At 38.4% G+C, this 24,167-nt stretch overlaps 1 protein-coding gene across 10 annotated transcripts in view; it reads right to left on the bottom strand.

Moving 5' to 3' along the window:
- Nucleotides 1–24,167, bottom strand: part of fmnl2a (formin-like 2a) — a 59,243-nt gene that overhangs the window by 32,243 nt on the left and 2,833 nt on the right. For all 10 annotated transcript variants that reach the window (XM_081604017.1, XM_081604019.1, XM_081604022.1 and 7 more), the window contains exons 2-3: nt 7,801–7,884; nt 4,227–4,307 (exon numbers count right to left, since the gene is read on the bottom strand). In XM_081604017.1, the coding sequence (XP_081460143.1) occupies nt 4,227–4,307; nt 7,801–7,884 (165 nt within the window). The remainder of the gene's footprint in view (nt 1–4,226; nt 4,308–7,800; nt 7,885–24,167) is intronic.

Below are 24,167 nucleotides of genomic sequence, written 5' to 3' on the forward strand. Positions count from 1 at the left end.
ACATAAACAGAGATTCTTGTGTTTGTTACTCAGGCTACAGCTGCTATAAAAACCTGAAGACCACGCAAAGGTGAGACTCAGCTCCTGATCGAGACAAAAAACAAACCAAAACAAAAATGAATATGAGCGGAGGATTACTATGTCCTTTTTCTCCCCCATTCTGACTCAATAGCTATCTGCAAAACTGTAGACAAGAGGCCGTTTAGTCTGTTACACAACCACAAGAACAAAACAAACTGAGCGAATGACCCGTGGCGATCAAATGGGCTGTAACGTAATGAGGAGAGGAAAATCCCCACATGAGACAGATTGAAACCTCTTCATAATACAGAAGAAAAGCCAACTGAACTTTGATAAACAAAATGTTACATTGTGAGCTGTTATTTTTACAGGTAGCCATGTTTTTATAGGTTTGTCACATTTTAGACGATCTGACAGGAGAAACAGGAAAATTGTAAAATACTATGGTTTAGGGTTATACGTTTAGTTCAGGATAGGATAAAATAAGCGGTAAAAGCACCAAATCTTAGTTGTTTTTTTAATCTAGTTTTCTGTTCAAATATCTTTGTACACTTGAAGACAAAACTAACTTACAAATAACTTTTCAGCCAGATACAGGAGCTTGGCTTAAGTCAAAAATTCCTCAACGTTGTTGAAAAATGGCAGACTATTTCATTTATAACATGGGAAAAGTGTCTTATAAGTGAAGTACTTTTTCAACAATATAAAGGATTTTTTTTTATTAAAACAAGCTCCCACATGTTGCTGAAAAGTTACTTTGTCTTATTTCAAGTGTACTAAAATATTTGCACTACAAAAAAATAGACAAGAGGTGATTTGGATCAACTGAGGAGTAATGAATCCATCAGTTGACGGATGAATTTCTTCTCCTCTTGCTTTGAACTAGAAAATACTTCTACCAAATTCCAAAATTTCCCTGAGTTTTCCAGAACAAACAGGAGCCCTGGCTGTCTTAAAATCATCAGTGGTCCAATCCTCCACTCCTGCCTTGTATTAATTTCAGATTAGACCGGAGACTTGGATAAGAAAAGAACACTTGTGTGAACGGGTGAAGGATCAACACATTGTAAAACACTCTGTAAAACCTGGAGAAGGTTGAAGCGGTGCTATAAAAGTGTGGACAGAAAAGAAGAGACGAGACAAACCCTCCCAGTTTCTTTCCATGATGCGTTTATATCTGGGAGGAAGCAGAGCTCAGGCTTGTGTCAGCCTATTATTAACATCCACAGAGAAGAGAGCTGTTCCCACAGCTGATTCTCTCCAGTGGACGACTCTGGTCCAGGGCGGTGTACGTTTGAGGAGATGAGAAACAGAGAATCGTTTTTTTTTTTTTTGTTTTTTTTTATTATTGGGGAGGAGTACTTCAAAAAAGAAAAAAAAGGATATGGAAAGCAGAGAACACATTTCGGGGTACTGCGCAGGCTCTCTCAGCTCCCCACCAAACCCCCACAACTTTAAGTGCTACCAGCTGCATCACAGAGAGAGCAGGAAGAGACAGTGGGAGAGAGAGGCTGAGAGGAAAAGGGGGGGGGGGGGGGGGGGAGATGAAGAGGAGACAGCAGGGAGAATGTAAAGGAGGGGAAAGTGAAAAACTGAGGTTTGGGGAGGTGTTAGCACAGGAGGGGTTGTTCTGGAAGCAAATCAACGACTGATGCATTCTTGGGGACTAGCTAGACTGAGGCTCTTCCTCCTTGGCTGCCGATTGGCTGGGAGCTGCTCGGAGGAATGCACGGGAGCCTGCCTATGGAAAGCAGAGGCAATGACCTCCAGCTCTCTCACAGTGGCACAAAGTGGCAATTGTTTGAGTTGGAAGAAAAGGGGGATGGAGCAGGAATGCAGAAAGAAGCCCATAACTCTCTCTTCCTCCGTGCCCTCTTGTGCTTAGTTTTTTTTGTCTCTGCTGTCGTCCGTCCATCTCTTTGCCCCTTCCCTCAATAAGCGCTCTTTAATTCAGCACCTCTCCTTCCCTCCTTCCCTGTTGCTGCACTCGCTTCAGTCTTTCATCTTGTTCCTGTGTGTCTGTCCACTTCAAGCTTTCAATTGAGGCAAAGAAAAGGCGCCAGTCTCATGTCAGGCTAATTTTACACGACAAACGTGAGGCCACCAGAGCTGAAAACAAGGCAGAAGAGAACTGAAGTGACATCTTCTTGGGACATATTTTATTAAAGCTGATCAACTCTAAATAGGGGGTGGGGGGGAATGCGGGGAAGGTAGATCAGCTCATATGATTGATCTTCAATGGCAATGCAGAATATTTACACTTAGAAAGGTTTCAACATGGTCACTTCCTCTGACAAGGAAACATTTGGCATGCTGGAAAATACTTGAAGGATAAACAGATTATGTACCTATTCCAACTCTTGCTTAGTTTACAGTTAAACCTACTCAAAACATGTACTGTAATAAGACCCAAATGTTCTACTGAAAAGTACATTATGACCATTTACCGTACTGTATCTGCACTCAAAACATTTTTGGGGCTCCTTTTGCATAAATTACTGGATCAGTGCATCATGTTATGGAGGACTCTTTGAATAAGCCCAGGCTGACCTAAAAGTGACCTTCAGCTTGCCTGTCTTTTGTCAGATTCTAGGACCTTGATTTCCAAATATAGATTCAAATATTACTTCTGATAAGAAGACTGATCATCTAAAGAGTGGGCTGAGTATACTGAGCAAAAGCTAAAACTTATATTTCCAAAGCCCAAAAACATTACAAAAGAAACAATATAGATATCAGGAAGACAGAACGGGGTAGGGCAAAGTCCCTCCATTTCATTCTTTTGAGGTTTCAACTTCTGTCGGGCAAAAAACAGGCTGGATTCAGAAATATAGTGATTCGAAACTCTTATGACTTACTGTTGTTTTTGTAATGCTAACCAAACGTATTACCATTAGATGCCAAAGGCAATTTAACACATCAACACTATGTAATCCTTCAATCTCTGTTCTAAAATTACAGTAAAACATTGTTTCGACATTGTTTAACATTAAATTCACTGGTGCTGTTTGCTTTATTTTCAAGAAATCAAATTAAATTAAAATTGATTTTGACACGCCAGCAATTCACAAAATAGGAGCTCAGAAATTTGCCCCACACTCTGTTCAGTGCATCTTCAGTCTAAATCTTCTCACACTAAACTTGTTGTTGCAGAAGATACAATGATTTAACCTAGACATTGATAGGTCTATTATGCCTGAAACTCTCTGCTGTCACTTCTTTTCTTTATCAGATTCTCTAAATACATGACTCCTCAGGCAGTCGATATGCCAACCCACAGGACTGTAGGCCTCAACTCATCTGCATTAAAAAATTACAAAAATTACAAGGGTAGCTTTCACCTGCTTACTGAAAAGGAAACTTACATTTTCTTGCTCATATGTTATCAATTATGTGTTGTCATAATGTTTTTTTCCTGTTTGTAATTTTTTGTGAAGACTCCAAAATTTCCCACGTCAGAGAAGCTTTCAAAACAGCCTCATAAAAACTCAGCCGTTTCTCTGTTTTTACAACCATAATCACAGTTTTAGCTTGCTTTAGTTCGGTCATGCCGCCCCAGTCCTGTCATTGTGGCTAAAACTTTTAGCCACAGCAGCTTCAGATTGAATTATTCAGCGATTTATTCTCGTTTTGGCAGAGTTTGTTGCTTAATAATCCTGGCGTTTCTCGCTACAGCTTGCACATCCAAAGACAAAAAGACTTCATTTTGGCAAACAAGAGAAGTTTGGCTGATACTTGTCCACATGAAGCTCCTCCCTAGCTTCCAACTTTCTCCCTCTCATGCAGCCAAGCAACACATCCAAACGTGGCTGCTAAGGCGACTTAAAGGCATTTTTATCATGTAGATAAGAAACTCCTGATTATTTCTTTCAGGAGCCTGCAAAGCTGCCAGGAATTGTCAATGCAGGAATATGTCTGTCTTTCCCCTGCTCATTCTTTACCACAGAGCTGCACTATTAAACACTGGCCAGAGGTTTCTCCAACCAGGGCGTTCCCGATAAACAACTGTCTGCTTTCTCACTAATCTGCAGTGTTTTGCAACTTGAGTTCCCGAGCTGTCTCCCAGGGAACTCTTCAGTGCAATCTTCCCTCAGCTGTGGGGATATCCTGAACAAAAGTAAGAAGGTCAGGAGACTTGGGGCTGGGAGGGGTTTGAAAGCTGCCAGGCTACCAGAACAGGAAAGCATGTTGGGCTGAACACTCACCTTTCGCGTCACTGCAGGGTCTAGATAGCTCCTTAGCTTCTGGAGATAAGTGTGAGGCGGGTTCTTCACTTGGAATCGCTCCTGTCAAAAGGAGAAATGAACATGAGATTAGAGAGAATGAAGGGAAAAAGATGGGGCAGAAATAATGAAAAAAGGACTCCAGAACACACATCTAGATTTTTTGTGAGGTCAATGATTTAGATGGTCACACACATCTAAATCACAAAGTAAACAAAGTACATGCACATCCTTATTTGTTCTCAGCACAAAGGAAACTTTAACTCACAGTGAGCAGCCATCCACAGATGGGAACTTTAGATTATCTTCCACTTCAAGAAGGAAAATAAAACAGTTCCTCCATTCATAAGCGGCTGCAGACATGACAAACCCTCATATGACTCGTTTCACTTTCTGTGACTGAAATAAAATCAGTCACAGAAAGATGCTGTTTTCTGTCAAGATTTTTACCCAGTTTAAAGTACACAGAGATGTACACAACTAATGTGGATTTTTACTAATGACACCAAAAGAGTTATTTATAACGGGTAAAGTGTTACATGCCTTTAACCTATTAACGTAACCTTAAAAATACTTAGCTATCCCTTTAAGGGGAGGAGGATTTTTTAATACCTCGTGGATTCAACAAAAACAATTACAAAAACAAATCCCAGGAGATCATGGGGCTTTGCTGTGAAAAACTATTTCACTGTAGATGTACAATAACCCAAGTTGAACCAACCACCAGGTTTTAAGCCCGCACCATTGTGCTCTAAATATAAAAACAGGAGATTAGTCTAGGATTTGGATCAGTGTGTTGAGCGGGAAATTGTATTTGTTTCAGACTGAGAACAGCAACACAGCAGTTTATCAATGGTGAAACTTCAACAAGTATGGCTAAATTGTTTTTAAAAAAAAAAAAAAAGAAGAAGAAGAAGAAAGACATATTCCTCGAGGCAGACTGAGCAATTAGTTCTGGTTAGTGTTTGCAAACACAATTTTGGCCCCTGTGCTTGAGTTGTACAAGCCAGAGAACAGCGAGGCAGCAGCACAGTCAAAGAGACACACTGCAGCTTATTCCAAAACAAAGACAATTAAATCCTGATTACATATTGTTCTGAGCTTGTTACGTTATGAGACACAGATGTATAAACAGACGGTGATAAATGAAGAGGGAATAAGATGGATTGTGTCTGCAATATTCTATGTTTCCATTTTATTTTTTTCCCTCATGTTGGAGAAAAATCCAGAGTAAGTCATTTTATTTCTTCTTTTATACTTTTGAATACATCTCAGATGAAGATGCCAAAGAGTGTTTCGACTACATGTGCCCTTTAAGAAACTAAGTCCGTTAGGAAATCACACATGTGCTAATCAGCTCAAGGATGACTGTGCATCCAGTCCACACACTCAAAAAACCCAAAGCGAGGGTTGGTTGGGTGAGCAAATACGTTGCATTCGGAGGGAATAATTTGGCATTGTGGTGATGATGTCAAATTACACTCAAATGTTAATGTTTCCACCATTTGTTTTTTTTCCACTGGTTTTATGGTGAATCTTTTAGCAATTAAAACGTCATAAAATTATTTCTAAAAAGTTGTGCCTAATAACCTAAAAAGAAAAACAGTGTGGCCAAAACATTTGCCAATTCAATGTAGAAACATGGGCTACACTCCACACATGAGCCATTCAACATTGTCGAGGCACACCAAGTTTTTAAGACGGGTACAGATTCAAAACCACAACATTCATACTGGTCCTGCGGTATAAAGTATTTTAATGAGTAACCAGAGAAAGTCAGTTTTTCCTGGTTGTATGGAGCAATGAGTAATACGGCAATGTCTCCCTCCTCCTGTTAATAGGACTTGCATGGGCAACTGGCTAAAAGAAGAACCCCCATATTTTTTTCCCCTACAACTTAAGAGCTTTGAAATTTGGGAAAATACCTGAATGCAAATTTTAACTGCACCAAATAGTACAGATCTATAAGAAAAGTATTTCAGTTATTTAAGGAAAATAACTAACAACTGAAAAAGTCCAACTCCAAGTATTTACTCAGAGTGTACCACCCATTTAGACAAACATGTATCCTTGATTTGACTCATGGATGTCCAAAAAAAAAAAAAAAATGCAACTACACAGGTTTACATGCAAACATGACAGAGTTTGTAATAGAAAATCTCCCATGACTACCTGCAGTACACAGATAGTAAGATGAGATCAGCATCACTACATTTGTTAGAGCCAGAGAGTCTCTTCCAGAAAAACAGGAAATACAAGATGACAGCAAAGACAGGAAAGAGTGTCTCTCTCAGAAGACAGCAACAGACAGACGAGACAACTCACTCTGGTACCCAGCAACTCTGCGAAAATACAAAGTGGACTGTAGTCCAAACGTAAAATAAAATGTGAGTAACGCAAACCAACCTTCAACTCACATGGTTCCTAGGAGCCTATATGAGTAAGGCTGTCTGGGCAACAGGTTGAAAATAAAAACAGTTTGTTTTTTTTTCAAAGAATCTGTAGAGTCTGTTCAAGTAAAAGAAGTGAAGCAGTTGTTTACACATTGTAGTTAAAACCTTTGGATGTTTTCAAGAACATGGTGTGACTGCAGATGGATGAAACTGTCTGGAAAATGCCTTGTTAGCAGAAAAAAGGTCACAGTAACAGGATCTGGCTGTTGTCTGCTCTGTGATTTTTTTTTTTTTCAAACAGTTTTTATTAAGAAAAAAACTCCTCATACTTACAGCAACAGCTTAAAACTTCAGCCTAAAGGGAGATTGGTGGACAGAAAGGGTCTACCTTTTGTCACGGTTGCATGGTTACTCTAAAGGATTCACTGTAACTATGGACACAGAATACATCTTGCTCCGAGCTGTGTAAGCTGTTACAGATATAGGTTGGTAGTGAAAGCGAGGGGGACAAAACATCAAGTAGCCGACCTACAAAAATCAGCTTAGCAACAAGCGACGGCCTTCTAACTTATAAGGGTGAATTTCAACAAGCCATTATCCATCCTTGCGAGGTAATTATTTAGAAACTCCTTCGCTGGCAATCTGAAAAGGCCTATAACCAGCTTCACTTTCAGCCTGAAAGGTTTCTGAAAGGTTTGCCACACATGCTGGGGGAATCTTTGCTGGTCAGCGGCCCGATTCTCTTCAGGGTCACCAGCTCTCGACATGGTTGTGATCTAGTCTATGCCTTTCTTGGCTGCTCGAGGAGGCAGAAAAACTCTGGCGCAGTGGCTGCCGTCAGACCGCAGCTCACTGCTCAACATGTGCACTCTGTTATTTTCTACATGCAGCACTGACTCCAATAACAGGCTGGGAGTTTTTAACTGGCTAACTGAGCTCTGCTCCCTGCTGGGCCACTTAACCCACTTGACCAAGAAAGTTAAGGCAATCTGTGCGCATTAGGAGGGGCTTGTAGGGTGAAGGCAGGATAGCGGAGCATGGAACCGTCATCCTGACACACATCAGGACAATATTCAATCTTTTCATAACTTTTGTTACGAATGCGTCACTCAGTTTGAGTCATACAGAAGCCACATTGTATGATACTGAGAAGAGACATTCACCTGATCGCAGATTAGTTCCCATTTCTTCTCATTATCGTATTGTCGCAGCAGTCGAGCCTTGTCTGGAGGAAGATTCATTGAGTTCTGGAAGTGAGAAAAAGATCACAGTTAATTACCTCAATTAATTAATTATAGAGGCTGAATGAAAAGTTTGTTACCCGAGCTTAAAGACAGACTCATGTTTTAAAATGTTTATATCAAATGTATTTCCAGCATCCACAAGCTGTAACTCAAGAATGCAATGTGGGTTTTACGGAGTGCATTAAAAACAAAGAATTGCTAAACTAATTCACAAAAGGTGTTGAATTGTGATAGTGGAGTTTAGAAAAGTACAACTAAAACAGCTAAACACAAGTAAAAACACCGGATATGAAACCAGGAATCAAGAACCATCTCCAAACTGCAATGACCAGGCACTATGTTTGAGAATAACACCAAAATCAACTCAAATCAACAGTTAAATTGGAAAAAAGCCTTTTTAATTTCTAGTTTGGAATACGTTTGTTGTCATGTTGATTGTTCTGAAGCCCTCGGTCCTCTGCCTATTTGGCTTATTTTGAGTAGAATTAGACTGCAGCACAAAGTTACATTTTCTGTTGTTTACGGAACATCACATCTGTGATTGCTACAATTTAAGGATAGTTTATTGGTCTCAAAGTTGGTATATATGAGAATTAGTCCAACCCAAACAATAACAGATCGTTTTTCCTAAAACAGTCAAATGGAGCAAAGCTGTACATGTATTGCCTGAACTGACGGAAACAAAATGATGTACACCTTAACTTTTATTACAACACCTGGCAGGCTACTCGGGTCATGGTACCGAGCTGTCCATGGATGGAAGAACTGCTGTGCAGAGCAGAGTGAGATAATGTTTTGCTCCTCAAATTCTAGACCAGTTCCTTAGGCGGGGAAATGCAATGTAGTATGTTCTGATATAGAAACAGTTTAAATATTATTAATCTATTCTTAAATATTTTTTGTAGTTAGCAACACTTTGCCACACATTCCTAAATAAAAACAGTTCCCCTTTCTATACTTAACTGAAACAGACCTTCCTCTTCTTAAAATGGTAGTATTTAAAATTATATTTTCCTGTCCTTTAAAGAAGCCATTTGACTTGAGCTAAAGGCAAAAGAGAAGAATGTCAAACAAAAGAAAATAACATCTCTTGCTAATGAGATGAATATAATAGTGATGCAAAATGGAGGGGTAGATCTCCCCTTATTATTCTGCCTATTACCTGAGAGAAAGAGCATCATATTTTACACTAATCACTATGATGATTATGAACACTAAGTCTTAATCTTTGAATGCATTTCATACAGAAGTTATGCTTTGTCAGTGTTACTAAAGATAACTTTTTTTAAACAAATCCAATGCAACAAGTACTTGCTGAACAGCTACTAAAAATAACTGTTGCGTAACGTCTTAACGTTATTAAGATCTGCTTCCAGCAAGAACACCTCTGCAGCTTCACAGACTCACGCTTCCTCAAACACAACCCTCATGTGGATCAGAAAAGCTTAAAGAAATTTAACTCCTGCTTGAACCACCTCCAGCACAAACTGTATTTTTAAGAAACTTTTCCATTGCTAAGAGAAAAAGCGAATAAATGCTGCTTAGTTTATTTCTTGTTCTGGATCATTTTACAGAGAAAACGGATTAGGAATACCCTCAGATCAGGCCCGTTTAACAGAGGGAACACAAAGATGAAGTTGGACCCTAAAGGAAAAGTCTGAGCCCCAATTTGCTTTTCAGATTTGTGAAGCTGTAATGTTTTATTTCTCTGCTTTGTATTTATGAAGTGGCAGCGTAATTGATCTTTACCACCTTATGAAAAGGTGCATTTGAAAAGGAAATTAAATGCATAGAGCTGCTAAGGAGGAATAAGGATTAGTCTGTCGTTGCATCTTAGCAACAGCTGAAGGGAAGATAAAAAGACTAAACAGTATTCCACATTATGTTCATGACATAAAATGCTTTGGAGAGTTCTGAGGTAATCAATTATTCCATTAGGTCCATTATGCATTCCACTATCTTTTTGGTTGTATGTTAATAGATTCAAGCTGCTTGCTTTAACATGAACAACTCTACACCCACAAAATGAACTCGTACAACTGAACGGAGTTGTATGAGTTCTTGCATCTTGAAACCATAGCAGAAAGTAACATAAATGTCATAAATAATTAATGATAAAGGTCTATACTTTGTCTGATAGTGTTTTCATAACTATATCTAACTACCAGATCTTTTAGTCTCTGTAAAATCAGGCCACATCAGAAAAAACAGCCATGATTTATGGTATTCCTCAGGGCTCTGGCCTAGGGCCTTTTCCTTCACTTTGTCTTGTTCCACTGGAACAAATTATCGAATGCTCTAATGTTATCTGTTATTCCACTATCTCTATGCCGATGACATCCACTTCTACTTTACCTTCATAAACTAGCAGGTAGAAATCAAGAAGTGGTTTAAATGATCATTGTCTTTAGTCAAAAACAAACAGGGACTTTGATCAATGCCCTTGCCAATGTGATTGATGTGATTATTCAACAGCTCAATATTACAACATAACAAGATTTCTGATGATCAAAACTCCTTGATCCTCAGAAAACAAGTTTTTGATGAATTTATATAGCTTGAGTCAATTAGAAATTGAAACATTGTTAAATAAATTTTTCTAAACTCGGAGTGCAGGTGCCCAAGTCTTCACTCAGTATAATAAATTATGTTTTTGCTTCAACCCCGTCTGTACCACTGTATTATTTTAGAACTATTTATGAAGGTTCAAAGTCCAGCTGCCAGAATTACAACTTGTAAATAAACAGGTCAACATCACTACAGTTTTGGCATCCTTGCACTGGTTCTCCATTAATTGTAGGACCAAAATTAAGGACCTTAAATGGACAAGTCCCACAAGAACCTTCTCTTCCTCTATGGTTTTTAGGCCATCAGGGCAAAGTTTGCTGATGGTCCCTTGTGGTTTCATCCCTGGGGATTGACCTTTCAAGTCAGCATCTAGAGTTTGCGGTGCACCCATTTCAATGTTTGTGTTAAATAAACATTACTGACTCTTAAAAATGCATATGATAACAGTTTTATACAGCTAAGCATTCAGTTGCATCAATAGCTAAAGTTTGCCTCCATTATATTTTGTTTATATTGCTAATTTATTAGTAAATATATCACTTTCTGTTATTTGGATCACTTTAATTTGCAGTTTCCTTCATTGTTTTCCCTATCTTTTTATTTGGGTGCTCTCCACGTGAAGTGTTGGCCCTGGCTTCTGGGTGATTTGTCGATTCACTTTGAGTGGGTTGAGCTGTGGGCTTCATGCTTGGTTAGTCTCCAACTAAAGCAAAGAACCATTTGTACCAGCTTTCATTTCAGCTCAGTGCTAACGAGCAGTGACAGCCACTCAGCTTACTCAGGTTGGGTTACCCCCATGTCTACAATCACACCACCCATGTCTCTGTTATTAATAAGGGGAGGGAGTAGAGCAGCGAAGGGCTCTTAAGAAGTAGCTTTTTATGAACACCTGATGGCAGACCACCCAGAAAAATGCAGGCTGAATCACCTAAATTTGGCCGATTAGCACATCGATCAAATTTACCGTTAAATTATTGTTAATCACACTTTAAGTTAGGGCTGTGTAATAATATCAATTTTGCGATATATATCGATATTTTCTTTCCTAGAAAAAAATCGATATTCATCCGCAAGTATCGTAACATCCAACTGTCACCTTGCTCACTCACTGCTTGCTTCGTCAGGAGAGTGATTCGGTCATCAGGCTTGGAGTAATTCCTTCAGATGTTAAGTGTCAAGGTTAAAAAGGTATCAAACTATTCAGAGCAGGGTACTTGGTGCACTTTATTTACTTTACAAGTAAATAAAGTAAGTAGCTTACAAACTGTAAGCTACAGTTTGTACTGTTTCAATTAAAAGAAACATGTTTTCTCACCACTTCTTTGATTCATTTTGTCCAGCTGTCGACTTTAAGTCTGTGTCCATGTCCAACCAGAACCAGGTATTGTGTAGTTGGTGCTTTTAATCAGTTTTCAGTTAAATTAATTCAGTCCAATTCTATAACAGTCACAAAATGTCACCAAAATCCCTCTGTCCCTCTAAAATCTTTCAGAAAATCACAAAAGTGTATTGAATTGTATCGTTTGCTGAATATCGCAATATATATAGTATTGTGAGCAGAATATCGTGTATCGTATCGTGAGATTATTGCATCACTATAGCCCTACTTTAAGTACACTAATTAAAGTATGACTGTTCAATGAGTTAATGCCAACATATACATATTTCCCAACTGCAATTTAATACTTTGGTAGTGCTACAGAAAAAATGTTGACAGATATTCACAAAGTGCGATTTACTTTTTTTTTTTTACTCAGTGTAAAAAGAAAGTGTAAAAGTGTTTAAATAGAAATTATTTTATTGCACTAATATAATCTAAAAGAAAAACTTTGAAATTGTCTAGACCTGCAAAAAAAATCTTTAATATCCTGAAAGGCGTGCAGTTAGTGTATGCAAACCCCTGCTATTCATGGAAGGCATGTAAGACACAAAATGGTTTCAAGAAAACAAATGCATGCCTAAATTTACCCAATTTCCAAATTAAGGAAAACAAGGCTAGGCCCCAAGTTTATCACATTAACACACAGAGAAGGCAATAGTACGTGGGGTAAGAAGAAAAAAAAAAAAAAACGTTAAAAGTCAATGAAGAACTGGTCCCAATAAATGTGGAATATGCTGCAACAGTTTCCAGTAACAAGTCTGGACACTTCTTTTGAATATGAACATGAATATGAACTGCAGACTTCTGGAAATAGGTCTGCAACATGTCCTCATGTTAAAAACCGGTAAGACACGATTGCGCAGCAAGCTTTAGAGAGAAGCAACATATAGCACTGCAACTATAGCATTTGTATTCCTACATGTTTTGTCCCACTAACAGATGGGCTTGTTTTCACAAAATGGGTCAATTAGTTTAAAAGGTTAGCAATTGGTACACAAGTTATGACAAAAATAGACCTGCATATAGCCTGGAGGGTATTTTTCAGCTATGCCTATGACTTATCTTGATTTTAACCCACAAAGTCTTAATTTCAAAACCAAGTAGAAAATAATGTTTACTAATCCTCTCATTAGCCAGCTGCTGTCATAAAAGTAGCAAAAATAGACGGTTCAAAAAGCATTACTTTCCATGAGGTCTACGCATGTTGGTGCGTACAGCTGGCTAGAAAGGCAAACACATAGCCCACATGAAGGGCCAAATTCAGCTAGCAACAGCGTGAAAAGATACAAACCATGTAGACAAAGCAAGAAGAAATCCTCTTTGATGGTGGTGGACCCATCAATAAAGTGTTTTACATGGCAAGATGTTCAAACAGACCCCTTTGTGCCAGAAAAGATGGAAGAGCTTGTTAGATCAAAAAATAACTCTAGACCAAATATTGAAAAAGCAATATGGCCCCAGCTGCAGCTCAGGAGAGACCTTTAAACATGTCACCAAGGACTTCCAAAAACAAATGACTTGCATGCTTTCAAGTCATGTAGAAGAAAACTATTTAGTGTGGGCAGAGTCAGAAGTCTTTAAAGTTATGTGACAAATTATCACTAATTAGTAAGTCACTAAATCACAAACTATCAAGAGAATTAAACTGATACGCGAACATTTAAGTGTAAAATGGTGCCTTTAGGGGCATGAGACAGAGGTACGAAAAGGCAAAAGAGTGAGATGTACACAAACCGATCCCCAATGGAACAATGCAACTAAAGATAATTACTTGATTGGTAGACAGAATTATAAAGACAACATTATTCTGCTATGTCTCAAGGTCCAGAGTTTCAACTTATTTCATGGTTTTGTTAGGTAAAAACAACAACAGTCTGGTTCGAGTGTGCAGTTCAACATCTCAAAGCCCCCACTCTGTTTTCCATCATAATGGCCTTACCGGAGATGAGCTGTTGAGTTAGATAAATACTCATGTTCTGCTCCTTTCTACTGTTCCCACTTATGGAACACAACCAAAACTATTCCCATTAAATGTGCAGAATTTTGTGATCCAAGCCATCAAAACTGGTTTCTCAGCCCTGACAGCAAACAAGAAAAGAGCCAAAAGTTTTTTTAGTTTTTTTTAAGCTAGCTTAACAAACATGCTTTTCAGTTCCAAAGCAGCATCCCAATCTGGTTTGATTCTGGTTTTATCACCTCTTCTTTTCCTTTGAGCCTAATCATTTCAAATGAATGCGTGGCACCACAACAAAACCTCAGATTACATCAGTATAATAATTTGTCACGGCAAATATTAACAAGTTACTCAATACTCCGGAAATGAGTGATTACCATACCATACTGTTCTTTCAAATTGCTTGCTTCATTGACAACTCTTTCAATTATGCAACAGATAAAGTTTGTGCTGCATGGTATAACAAAAAAGTCTCCAAGACAGCATAGCTGTTCTTATATATCCATGGAGCTCACATACATAAGAAAAGTACAACCGCGCCATAAGAAACACATGAGTAATGGCCTGTCGTAGTCATAGTGACTGCTCTCAGGCATAAACTGAAAGGAGAAATGAGCTCTACTCCAACTCTTTTCCATCCGAAGGAAGCTGACCCCCGCTTATTAGCACAGTGTGGCTCCATAATCCTCCGCCTATTTTTCGGGGGCACAGGTGTCCCCTGTCTGTACTTAGATTATCATTGTAATCCCCAGGATCCCTGTTGACTCAACTACAGCTTTCCTGTTCGTGAAGCTGCTCACCGGAATGTTTTGAGAGCAAATGGGCAGATCAGATGGACCCGTTTTGCCCCCTCATTCTAACGGTCTTCTATCCATTTAGCTCAGTGTGATGAGTTATAATCTCATGCATGTTCAGTCTGTCACAGTCATTTACAAGAAACTACTCTAAAGGACAGCTTTAGATTGGAGAAACATAGCTTCTCAGAAAAAAATATTTAATAAGAAATAAAAAGTTATGTCAGCATAATGTGAAATCTGTCCATTCACTGAGCAGTCTATAGACTTTAAATTTGGTCAGGGCTCCTTTGACTTGAATTACTGCATCAATGCAGCATGACATGGAGGTGATCAGCTTGTAACACCACTAAGTAGACCATTTTATAATCCTCTCAAGGCTGTAGTTTGTAGACCATAACATTTTTAGTGGTACTGTGAAATTAAGTTTTCTGAAAGACAGAATGTTAGTCTTTCATTAGCTGTAATCTGTAATTCACAGGAATAATCACTTGGAATACATCTCACTGTATTTAATGGTACTTTATTATGAGTTTAGTTTTTTAAACTGAATTAATTAAATAACTACATTTAAGGTCAACAAAATCAAGAAATCCAAGAAAATATCAGAGAAGGATCAGGAACACTAAATTAAGCAGCTGCAAATGGGTGGAATCACATTTTGCTTCCTCTGCGTACGCTTCAACTCAGAGCCAAACTGATCCAACAGCTTTTTCCCCAATGCTCCTTAGGATATTACATTTATAAAACCTTCATTATTCAGTTGTGTGCTAGCTAACTGAAAATAATATCACATAAGTTGGGTGAAATGCATATGCTGTGGACAACAACAACTTTGGCCAAATAAAACAGCACGACTGGTTTATGTCATCCAAACACCGGAAGAGCGTTACGGGGATGGTTTGGAGCTGCGGGGCGCTGTCCAAATAAAACAAGAGATACATGGAGTCACAGAGGAGCAGACCAGATGTTGTGAGGTTGCGAAAGAGTCTGGACTGAGGTGGAGTCCAAGCTGGATTCCAGATCCACAACTGATGAATCAGAAAAACTTTAAAAACAAAACTTGAAAAAAAAGGAAAAAAAGAAGAGTGTAACAGTCTGTACATAAATCCAGACTACATACAGTATGTTTGGACCATATTCCTAGAGAAAGATCATGTTCTTCTGACAAGCTTAAACTGTGGTAAACATTTTTTCAAATCTTCCCATCAGTGTCATTTCTCTATGTACCAGTAGGTTTTAAAGTTTAAAATCAAACCTAAATGACCTTTCACATTTAGAAACATAACACTTCACTGACTTTGGTCAGAATTGGCATTTCAGTTCATGTTTTGTTTTATTAAACCTACAAACCTCACGTCAACAGTGTTTACTGACATTTCTGCCAGAATATTTGGGGACACAACCACTTTACTTTCCTTTTTTTTTTTTACTTTGATTATAACTTCTACGGTTTTATTTGTATAAACTAGGAGTGAATATTTAGTTACAATTTTTAAGGGTAAATTAATAACTGTGGTTAAACTATAATTTATCTAACTGAAAACACAATCTTCAAAAAAAAAAAAAAACAAAGAAAAACATAGCATACATTATGCCAAAGAACTATTCAGAACACATCTTTGTCAGTTTCTGCAATTTTCCAAACTTATGCCATGAACAACTGATATTAAATAAGTATTTTTTGACTAACTGAAGAAAAAAAAACATTTTAACCTAAGAGGTAAATTGCAACAAAAAAAACTATTCTTAAAATTATTTTCAGATTAGGTTTTGGATTATACAAGTAACTTTTCAGCAAGGAGTTAGCCATTTTTATGTCAATAATTCCGTAATATTTATAAAAAATAAAAAATAAACACTGTTTCCACTTAGAACAGGGGAACATGCCTTGTTATAAATGAAAAAAGTCTCCAGTGGATCTAGCACCTTATTCAAAATAATCAATCTTCTCTAGTGACATTCACAAGTTGCTGTTTACAGTTAGTGACTAACCACTCTACCTGAGCTAATTGCTAAAATACAATCAACGAAATAAACTAATCATTTTGTCTTTATCTTAATATGTTAAATAAACTTTGTTTTGCAGCTGCTCCTCAAACATGCATGGTGTGGTTTCTCCTTTGCTTCCAATACAAATAATGACAGCTTAAAGCATGAAGGCTGAAAACAGTCAAATCTCTACAAAAACCTAGAGATTAAAAATAAATAAATAAAAAAAAATAAAAATCGGCCACGACTTTAATCAGTGTGTCTCTAAAAGAAGAAAAATAAAAGTGCAGCAGCACTGTTCTGTGGAGCTGACGCACGGGATTTCAGCCACCGCTCACCCTCTGCGCCTCGGACAACAACCATTGTTCTGGTAGAGGGAGTAGTTTTGATTTCTACAGGAAATAATGAGATTACAAGATTATCCCCATTCCCGCACCAAAGCACATGTCCCTAACCTTTATCTGATTCTGACTGACCCCAAAACAAAGTGCATTGATAAACCTGCTGTTTCTTAATGTGTTTAACAAAGAAAATGAGTGGGTTTTGAGTGTTTAGCAAACAAAAATCTGATTTGTTTGCATTTGGGCTCTGTGGTCATTGCTGATCAAGGGAAACGTTCATCATTCACCACTCTATATCTCCCACATTTGAAATGATCACATCTTAAAACTTCAACAGTTCGGAGAAAAGTGGGGGCATTTTATTCAAAACAGAAGACAATTGCATTGAGGAGCATGTAAAAGCAGCAGGACCTCCCATTCTGAACTGTAGATGATAACTCTACTAGTTTCCTGAAGTCTTTACATTCAAATGAGATTTTTATAACCAATAATGACTATCCCAGCAAGTTTAAACATTTTCATGATTCTCCAACTGACTAAAATCAAACTGCAAACAAACTAAACAAGCCAAGGTCTGTAAAGCATGCAAGAGAACAACCTTGGTCCTCAGATAACACCAGGCCTGATGCCATAACCTACTTATTTGTCACAATGACACGGACGTTTAAAGATCTTGCCAAACCTCTTTTTAGATTACATTTTTAAAACCTCTGTCAGGATTCCTACACATTTCAAACTTCCATACATCTCAAGATTGTATAGAAACTGTTCTGTTGTATGGCTTGGCTTTATGGAACAGCAGGCACTTTGGACCCTGAACAAATCCTGACCATAATGCACTTCTCCCCTGAGTTGGGTCTCCGTTACTCTTTTGTGTCAACTTGGACCAGTCCAGTTGGATAACGCTGCCAATGGACTGACACCGAATAAAAGAACTAGACTGGTCTTTTGAAGGCTATGTAAAACTACACCTGCAGGGAGAAAAAAAAAAAAACACACTGAAGCTGAGACAAAAATGGCAAAGTCAAAACACAATGAGTGTGAGTGGAACTGATGTAAAATTTGCAAGGACATTTCTGCTCATAGTTTCTTTATTGTTGTCTAACGAGTGTTCTGGGAACTGGTTCATCAGCAGCCAAATGAAGTTAGATAAACTCATGACTACATATCATCAAACCGAAAGCTATAGTGTGCGTCTCCAATCCACACAGGCAAGAACAAAAATAAAACCCAGAAAACCCAGAAAGATGTCAAAAGTGAACTGAAAGTAATAAGACTCATTTCAGCTCAGCTGTGCCTGATTAAAGCGGACCCTCAGGCCAATCAGAACACACCATTTGACTCCAAGTATTGGGTTTCAAATCAGTAATCTGTCTCTGAAGGCAGCTGAATCTCACACCCACTCCAACTTTCAGAACATGAGTCCAATCTCACAGCTCCCCAAGCATTTCATGCTCAGCTCAGTTGTGGCTAATTGGAGGGTGAGCGTCCGGCTGGTCCAACACAGCAGAAATCCACCCACACGTACGCACATGCACACAAGGGTGCGAGTGGTGGTCTTTCAAAGGCTGCGGGTCTGGGTCCAGTGCCAGGCTCCGTCTCGGGTACCCCAGGGAATAAAGAGCACCTCTGTTCTGTGGAGCTGACGCACGGGATTTCAGCCACCACTCACCCTCTGCGCCTCAGACAACAACCATTGTTCTGCTTTTTAATGAAGAAGAGTCGACATGGAAAAAAAATAAATAAAGGAGGTTAACTTATTCACTTCCTGGATTCTGTGAACGGGTAGCAAGACGAGCACACTGTAGGCCACAATTAACGGCAACCACAATATGAACACGGATAAAAAGGAAACATAAATGAATCCTTAATCCACACGCAACATTTAACACGCCTGTACACTCATTCAGTGTAAAAAAATTAACCAGTTATGCTGTCAATTTTTCCCCTCACCAATAAAAAAAAGCACTTCCTCCGTTAACATGGAACATGTTAAGATCAACATGTTCCATAAAGCATACAGAAAGGACCTTTGACCATTCCTCTTTGCTCAATTCCTTTAGATCATCCCAAATCCTTGGTTTTTTCCTACACCCTCTTCTTTACAGCTTGCTCCAAAATTTTTCTATAGTACTTAGGTGTGAAAACTTGGGAGGATGTTTGATATGGTGTTTGCTAATCCATTTCTGTGTAACCTTGGCAAAGTGTTTTGAATGATTATCATCCTGAAAGATCCAGTGACAAACTACTTCTCATCTTGTTGACAGAGAACGCCATTTTCCTATATAAATTCTGCATGATGAAATGCACTTAAAGTTTCCCTGGCTTTAGGAAGAGAAACAGGCCCACAGCATCACCAATCCACCTCCATACTTAACAGCTGTGTAAAAGAGGTGCTTACACCTCTTTTATTCCTCCTTAATTGAGACTGCATTATGCAGAAAAAAAATTTTATTCTCATCTTACAAATTATCACTGCTTGAGCTGAAGAGCTGAGCTAACTCTGCATGTTTAGGTTCGTAGGACAGAAAGGACATTTTTTTCTACTCTCATCGCGGAAAAACAATCTCTTGGCATGTATGTGGCGTCTAATGGTTGTTATGGAGACTTGGTGACCTCTAGAAGCCACTCTTTGCAGCGGTGAGAAATTGAGACCTTTTTTTTTTTTTCAAGCACTCTTATTGTTTGTCTCGCGGTGTGTGGTGGTAAGACAAACATGGGTTCTACTCCTGCCTACTACTAGCAAAATTATGTGGGCACCAATGACAATGCCAGTCGTAATAGTTTTATTACATTTTAACATGAAATTTTATTCTCCCGACAGCGTAAATATATCCAAGTTAAGGTTGGATTTTTCTATATTATTCAGGGCAACATTGTGGATCTCAAATAAAAGATCTATTTACTTTAAGACATTTTTTTTATCAGTTCTCTTTATTGACTTGGTGAAATATTTTTGCTTCTCATTTGGTTTCTTGTTTTTGTCCAAATGCAAATTAATCTTAGACATCACTATTCATTTGGAAAGTCACAACATAGCATCTGTTGGTGCAACTTTATAAGCGCATCTAGCGTGAAATTTAAAACTGGTTTAATATCAGTTCTATGAAAACTTAATTCAGCCGGGGATGGTGGAGGTTGAAGCAGAGCCCAGGTAACCAGCCCACTCATTCTACACCCGTCAGAGTGACAAATGAGGCTTCAGTCGAACATGAAAGGCCACTCTTGTGATTAATCCAGAGTAGATTTCAGACGCAGAACCCCACAACACAAATAACTCCTGGCACTTCAGCCGCCTTCAAACAAAGCAGCTTAGATGTAATCTGGACTATTGAGAGGAGCAGCAAGAACAACAACTGCAGCAGCTAAGCCTGTAGTCCCCCATATGGCACTTAAACATGTAACCTCTTTACATCACTGATAGCAGTAATGATATCACAGCAGCTCAAGGAGTTTCTAAGTGCAATCGCATAATGGATGTGGGTGCAGCTTTATTTGACGTCAGCTTTGTGGTTAACTGAGGCCAGAGAACAGCCATCAGGCCCGGAGCTAGTTTTTCCTCAAGCATAAATTTTTGACATTCAGACTGTGAGAAACAAAACAACACAGTCATGATATTAAAGGTTTAATTTGGCATAAGATCTCACAGCACTACAGCGTTAAAATATTTCTCACCTAATTCTCTCTTTAACATGTTCACAGTTAAATGTTTGAATAAGATTTTAATAGTGTGTGCTCCATTTTAGAGTTCTAATATAAACTGCAGTTCACCACGAGTTTGTTTTGTAGTTTGTTTTGTACAGGCAGGCTGTAGACGTGGACAAACCATAAACAGAGAGACAGATGGCTGGATATGCTAATTGGTAAACACATTAAGTTGGAAATAAAGTTGTTTTTTTTTACTCATCTTACTCAGAACTAGAAAATACTTTGGCCAAATTGCAGAATTTTTGAGTTTTTTTCCAGAATAATTAGGAACTCTGGCTTTGTTAAAATTTTAAAGTCAGCGTTTCAAACTCTAATCGTGTCTTGTATTCATTTGCCAGATCAGGCTAGAGACATAAAAAAAATGCTTGTGAGAACAGATTAATGATCAACACGTTGTAAAAAAAACTCCTCAAAAAAGAAGGCAAGGACAAGGAAGGGAAGAAAGGAGGGAGAGACACAAGGAAGAAACCACAGGAAAGCAAGGACACAAAACTTAAACAATGGATTAGAAAATAAAGTTGGGAAATAAACATTTTTCCAAGCTTTCCAATTGTTTGAGCTCCATTTTGGAGTCTTGATATAAACTGGGGTTTATATCAGGACTCCAGAAATGGGAAACACAGAAATCCCATTCCAGATATTGTTCTGCCTCGTGAGGACCCTTCTTTTGAGATATTTCAAAGTCAAGAGAAAAATACCAGACTTATTTGTTTTTAACAATTATTCAAGGCTTTGAAATCTTGTAGGATTATGACATCATTAATAACCAAGGAGAAAACAAGCTACAGTGACACTCAGAGTCCAATATCAACTTCTGCCTAATCTTGTGAGCTAAATGTACCACTGCACACTGCGTAGGCATACATGATAGATACTATAGAAACCAGAGGAGTTGCAGAATTCCAAGTTTAATCACAGATATTTACCCACGAGGCCCCATCCGAGCGTTAAAGGGAATAATACGTCCTCATTTAGGTTTGTGCTTTAGGGCTGCTGCCCTACTTTTCTTTTGACTTTTGTTTGGTGCATTTTAAAACGTGACAATTCTGAAAAATTACAGTAAATCCCATAAGGAACAACTATTTTTTGCAAAGAAGATGCCGTCTTTATGTTTGTCGTCAACACTTTTCTTCCACCATCTCTCTGCAATATACCATAAGAAGCATAATAACCGCTGATAGTTTTGCATGCCTGAAACAATCAACCTTAAACTCTCACAATAAATCGCCAGATCTCTCAGTGCAAATGAAGCTTTAAATGGAGCCATGCAAACTGCAAAATGCCCACTGTGTACTTTAAACAAGATACTATTTGGGCTAAACCTTCTACTAACTTCATGGCCAAGGTCGCATGTGAATCAAAAGCTTGCGTCATGGCTGAGAAATTATAATACAATTAGTTTGTTTCAAATAGCAGGCAAAAACACCAGGGATCTGCGAGACTGGATTCAAGGGAAGCTTTTCATTTGGAGGAATCTGCAGACTCAAACATTGTCTTATCCAGGACAGGGTGGGTTAAAAGTTAACCTACCGCAGCTTTGTAGTTGTCCTTTGAAGTTGTAACTCCACATAATCTGGGAATGCATTCACATGAAGGCTGGTAAATCCTTAAATTGCCTTCTAAATAAATTGTGAAATTGTTAAACTCAACATCAATAAAAAGATGCAACAGACTCTGGTATTGTCAAAAGTGACTTCATTTGTGTATATATGGAAATAAAACTTGGCAAACAGCTCTGTTCAGCCTGTCAGGCTTACTACCTTGAAGGTGTAACGTACTAAAGCAAATAACTGATGGGAAAAAAAAAACTTGGGCAGTATTAGACCTGCTGCTTAAGCTCTGCAATACAAATGCATTGCAGAAATGTACTGGAAGTCATCCAGTCATCACTGAATAAAAGGTTTTGACTTGACTTGCCTGTCGGTGGAGAAATGCTCTCTCGGGCTGTATAACATTGAGCTTGGTAAGGAAATAACGTAAGCATGATAGTTGGCGAGAGAGATAAAGTAAATAAAGATGAAAAGAAGAAGAGACAGAAACGGATAAAATATGAGATAAAGAGACAGACGGACTCACCTAAATGAAGAAATGGATTAAAAAAAGATCTAGAAAAAAAAGCCACATATTTTTTTCCCTCTGGAATGTTCTGTTAAATATTTTGAAAATGTCAAATAACCTGCTGAAGTTTTTGTCTGTGAACACATCCCACATGACCAAATCTTTAGAGGAAAATGCTGTTGTATCTTTCACCCATATTACTGTAATCCGTTAAAGAGAAATGCATTGTTGGCTTGAGAAAAGATCAGGAGGATGAAATAGTCATTTTGTTGTAGTCTAAGCCTTCCTGTTATTTTTCAAAGTCTTGCACTCTTTGTGGCCACGTGAATAATCGGCCCATATTATCTAATATGAAGTTTCTGTGTGTCAGGGATAAGAACTTTGGTTATTTTGCATACTCCTGCTGCTACTCACAGGAGAGTATGTGCTGCCATCAAAACAAAATTCAGCTCATTTAGCAGATATCCTTGCCTGATCTGCTGGTTTTTGTGACATGTTTTTCTGTGCAACTGCACAAGACTCTGTGCACTTGACTAGCCTTAGTCAAGTTTGGTGTTTCATAAAAAAGAACTAAAAGTACAGGAGCAACAATGTAGGACAGAAATAGCTCATGACGTAATCTGTCATTGTTTAGCTTGGCTGATAAGATTAATTGCATTAAGTGTGAACACAACATTACGACATGCAGTGATCTTCTTTGGGCGGGGCACCCTCCTTGAATAATAGAGGGAAATTGATGAATGAGACACCCATCACTAATTTTAAACATGTGGCAGCCATGTTGAACTTTGGGGTATGAAAACCATGTTTAGAGGAACATTTCTGATCCTTTTTTTCCAACATAAAAAAAAACACACACACACCACAAACTGATAAATATTCTGTTGAACTTGAAAAAATGCTTTAAAAGTTTTAGTTGGTGTGGTGATACTTAGAAACTATTAGCTTAAGTGGTATCGACTTTTTACCTTCAACTCATCCTCAAAGCCCTGTGACCGTCTTTCTGACTACAGAAGTCAGAGATGTGAAGAGTTAATATTAGAGCTGAGGGCTTTCCACATCACACAGTGTGGAAATTCAAATTCAGCGTAGCCTAATGAGAAATTCAGCAGACCGCTTAAATGTGGTCACGTAGAGCCGAGGTCTTTAATCTCAGCAGCTCCCTGCTGTGATGCAAGGGCTTGCCAGTTGATCAGACCCATTACGGCTGGCGAGTAAACAGTCCTGCACTACTCTTTGATCAACAGGTCCCAAGTACGAAGATTAGAGTACAACAAGACTCATGTAAGAGTAAATTAGTCAGATAGATTATTAATAGTGGGGGAGGTGTTACACAGGAAGTGATTAATGAGTGGCACTGAACAAGAGCCAAGTACAAATCTTGACTCATCAGCACTAAAAACCTCTTAGGAAACAAAGAAGCCTGAGAGAGGGATCATGCTTATCATCTGCTCTTTGGGTCAGAGTCACACAGAGTCACTCAAAAGAGC

This window comes from Poecilia reticulata, chromosome 2 (assembly GCF_904066995.2).
Source record: "Poecilia reticulata chromosome 2, P_reticulata-male-v2, whole genome shotgun sequence".
NCBI lineage: Eukaryota > Metazoa > Chordata > Actinopteri > Cyprinodontiformes > Poeciliidae > Poecilia > Poecilia reticulata.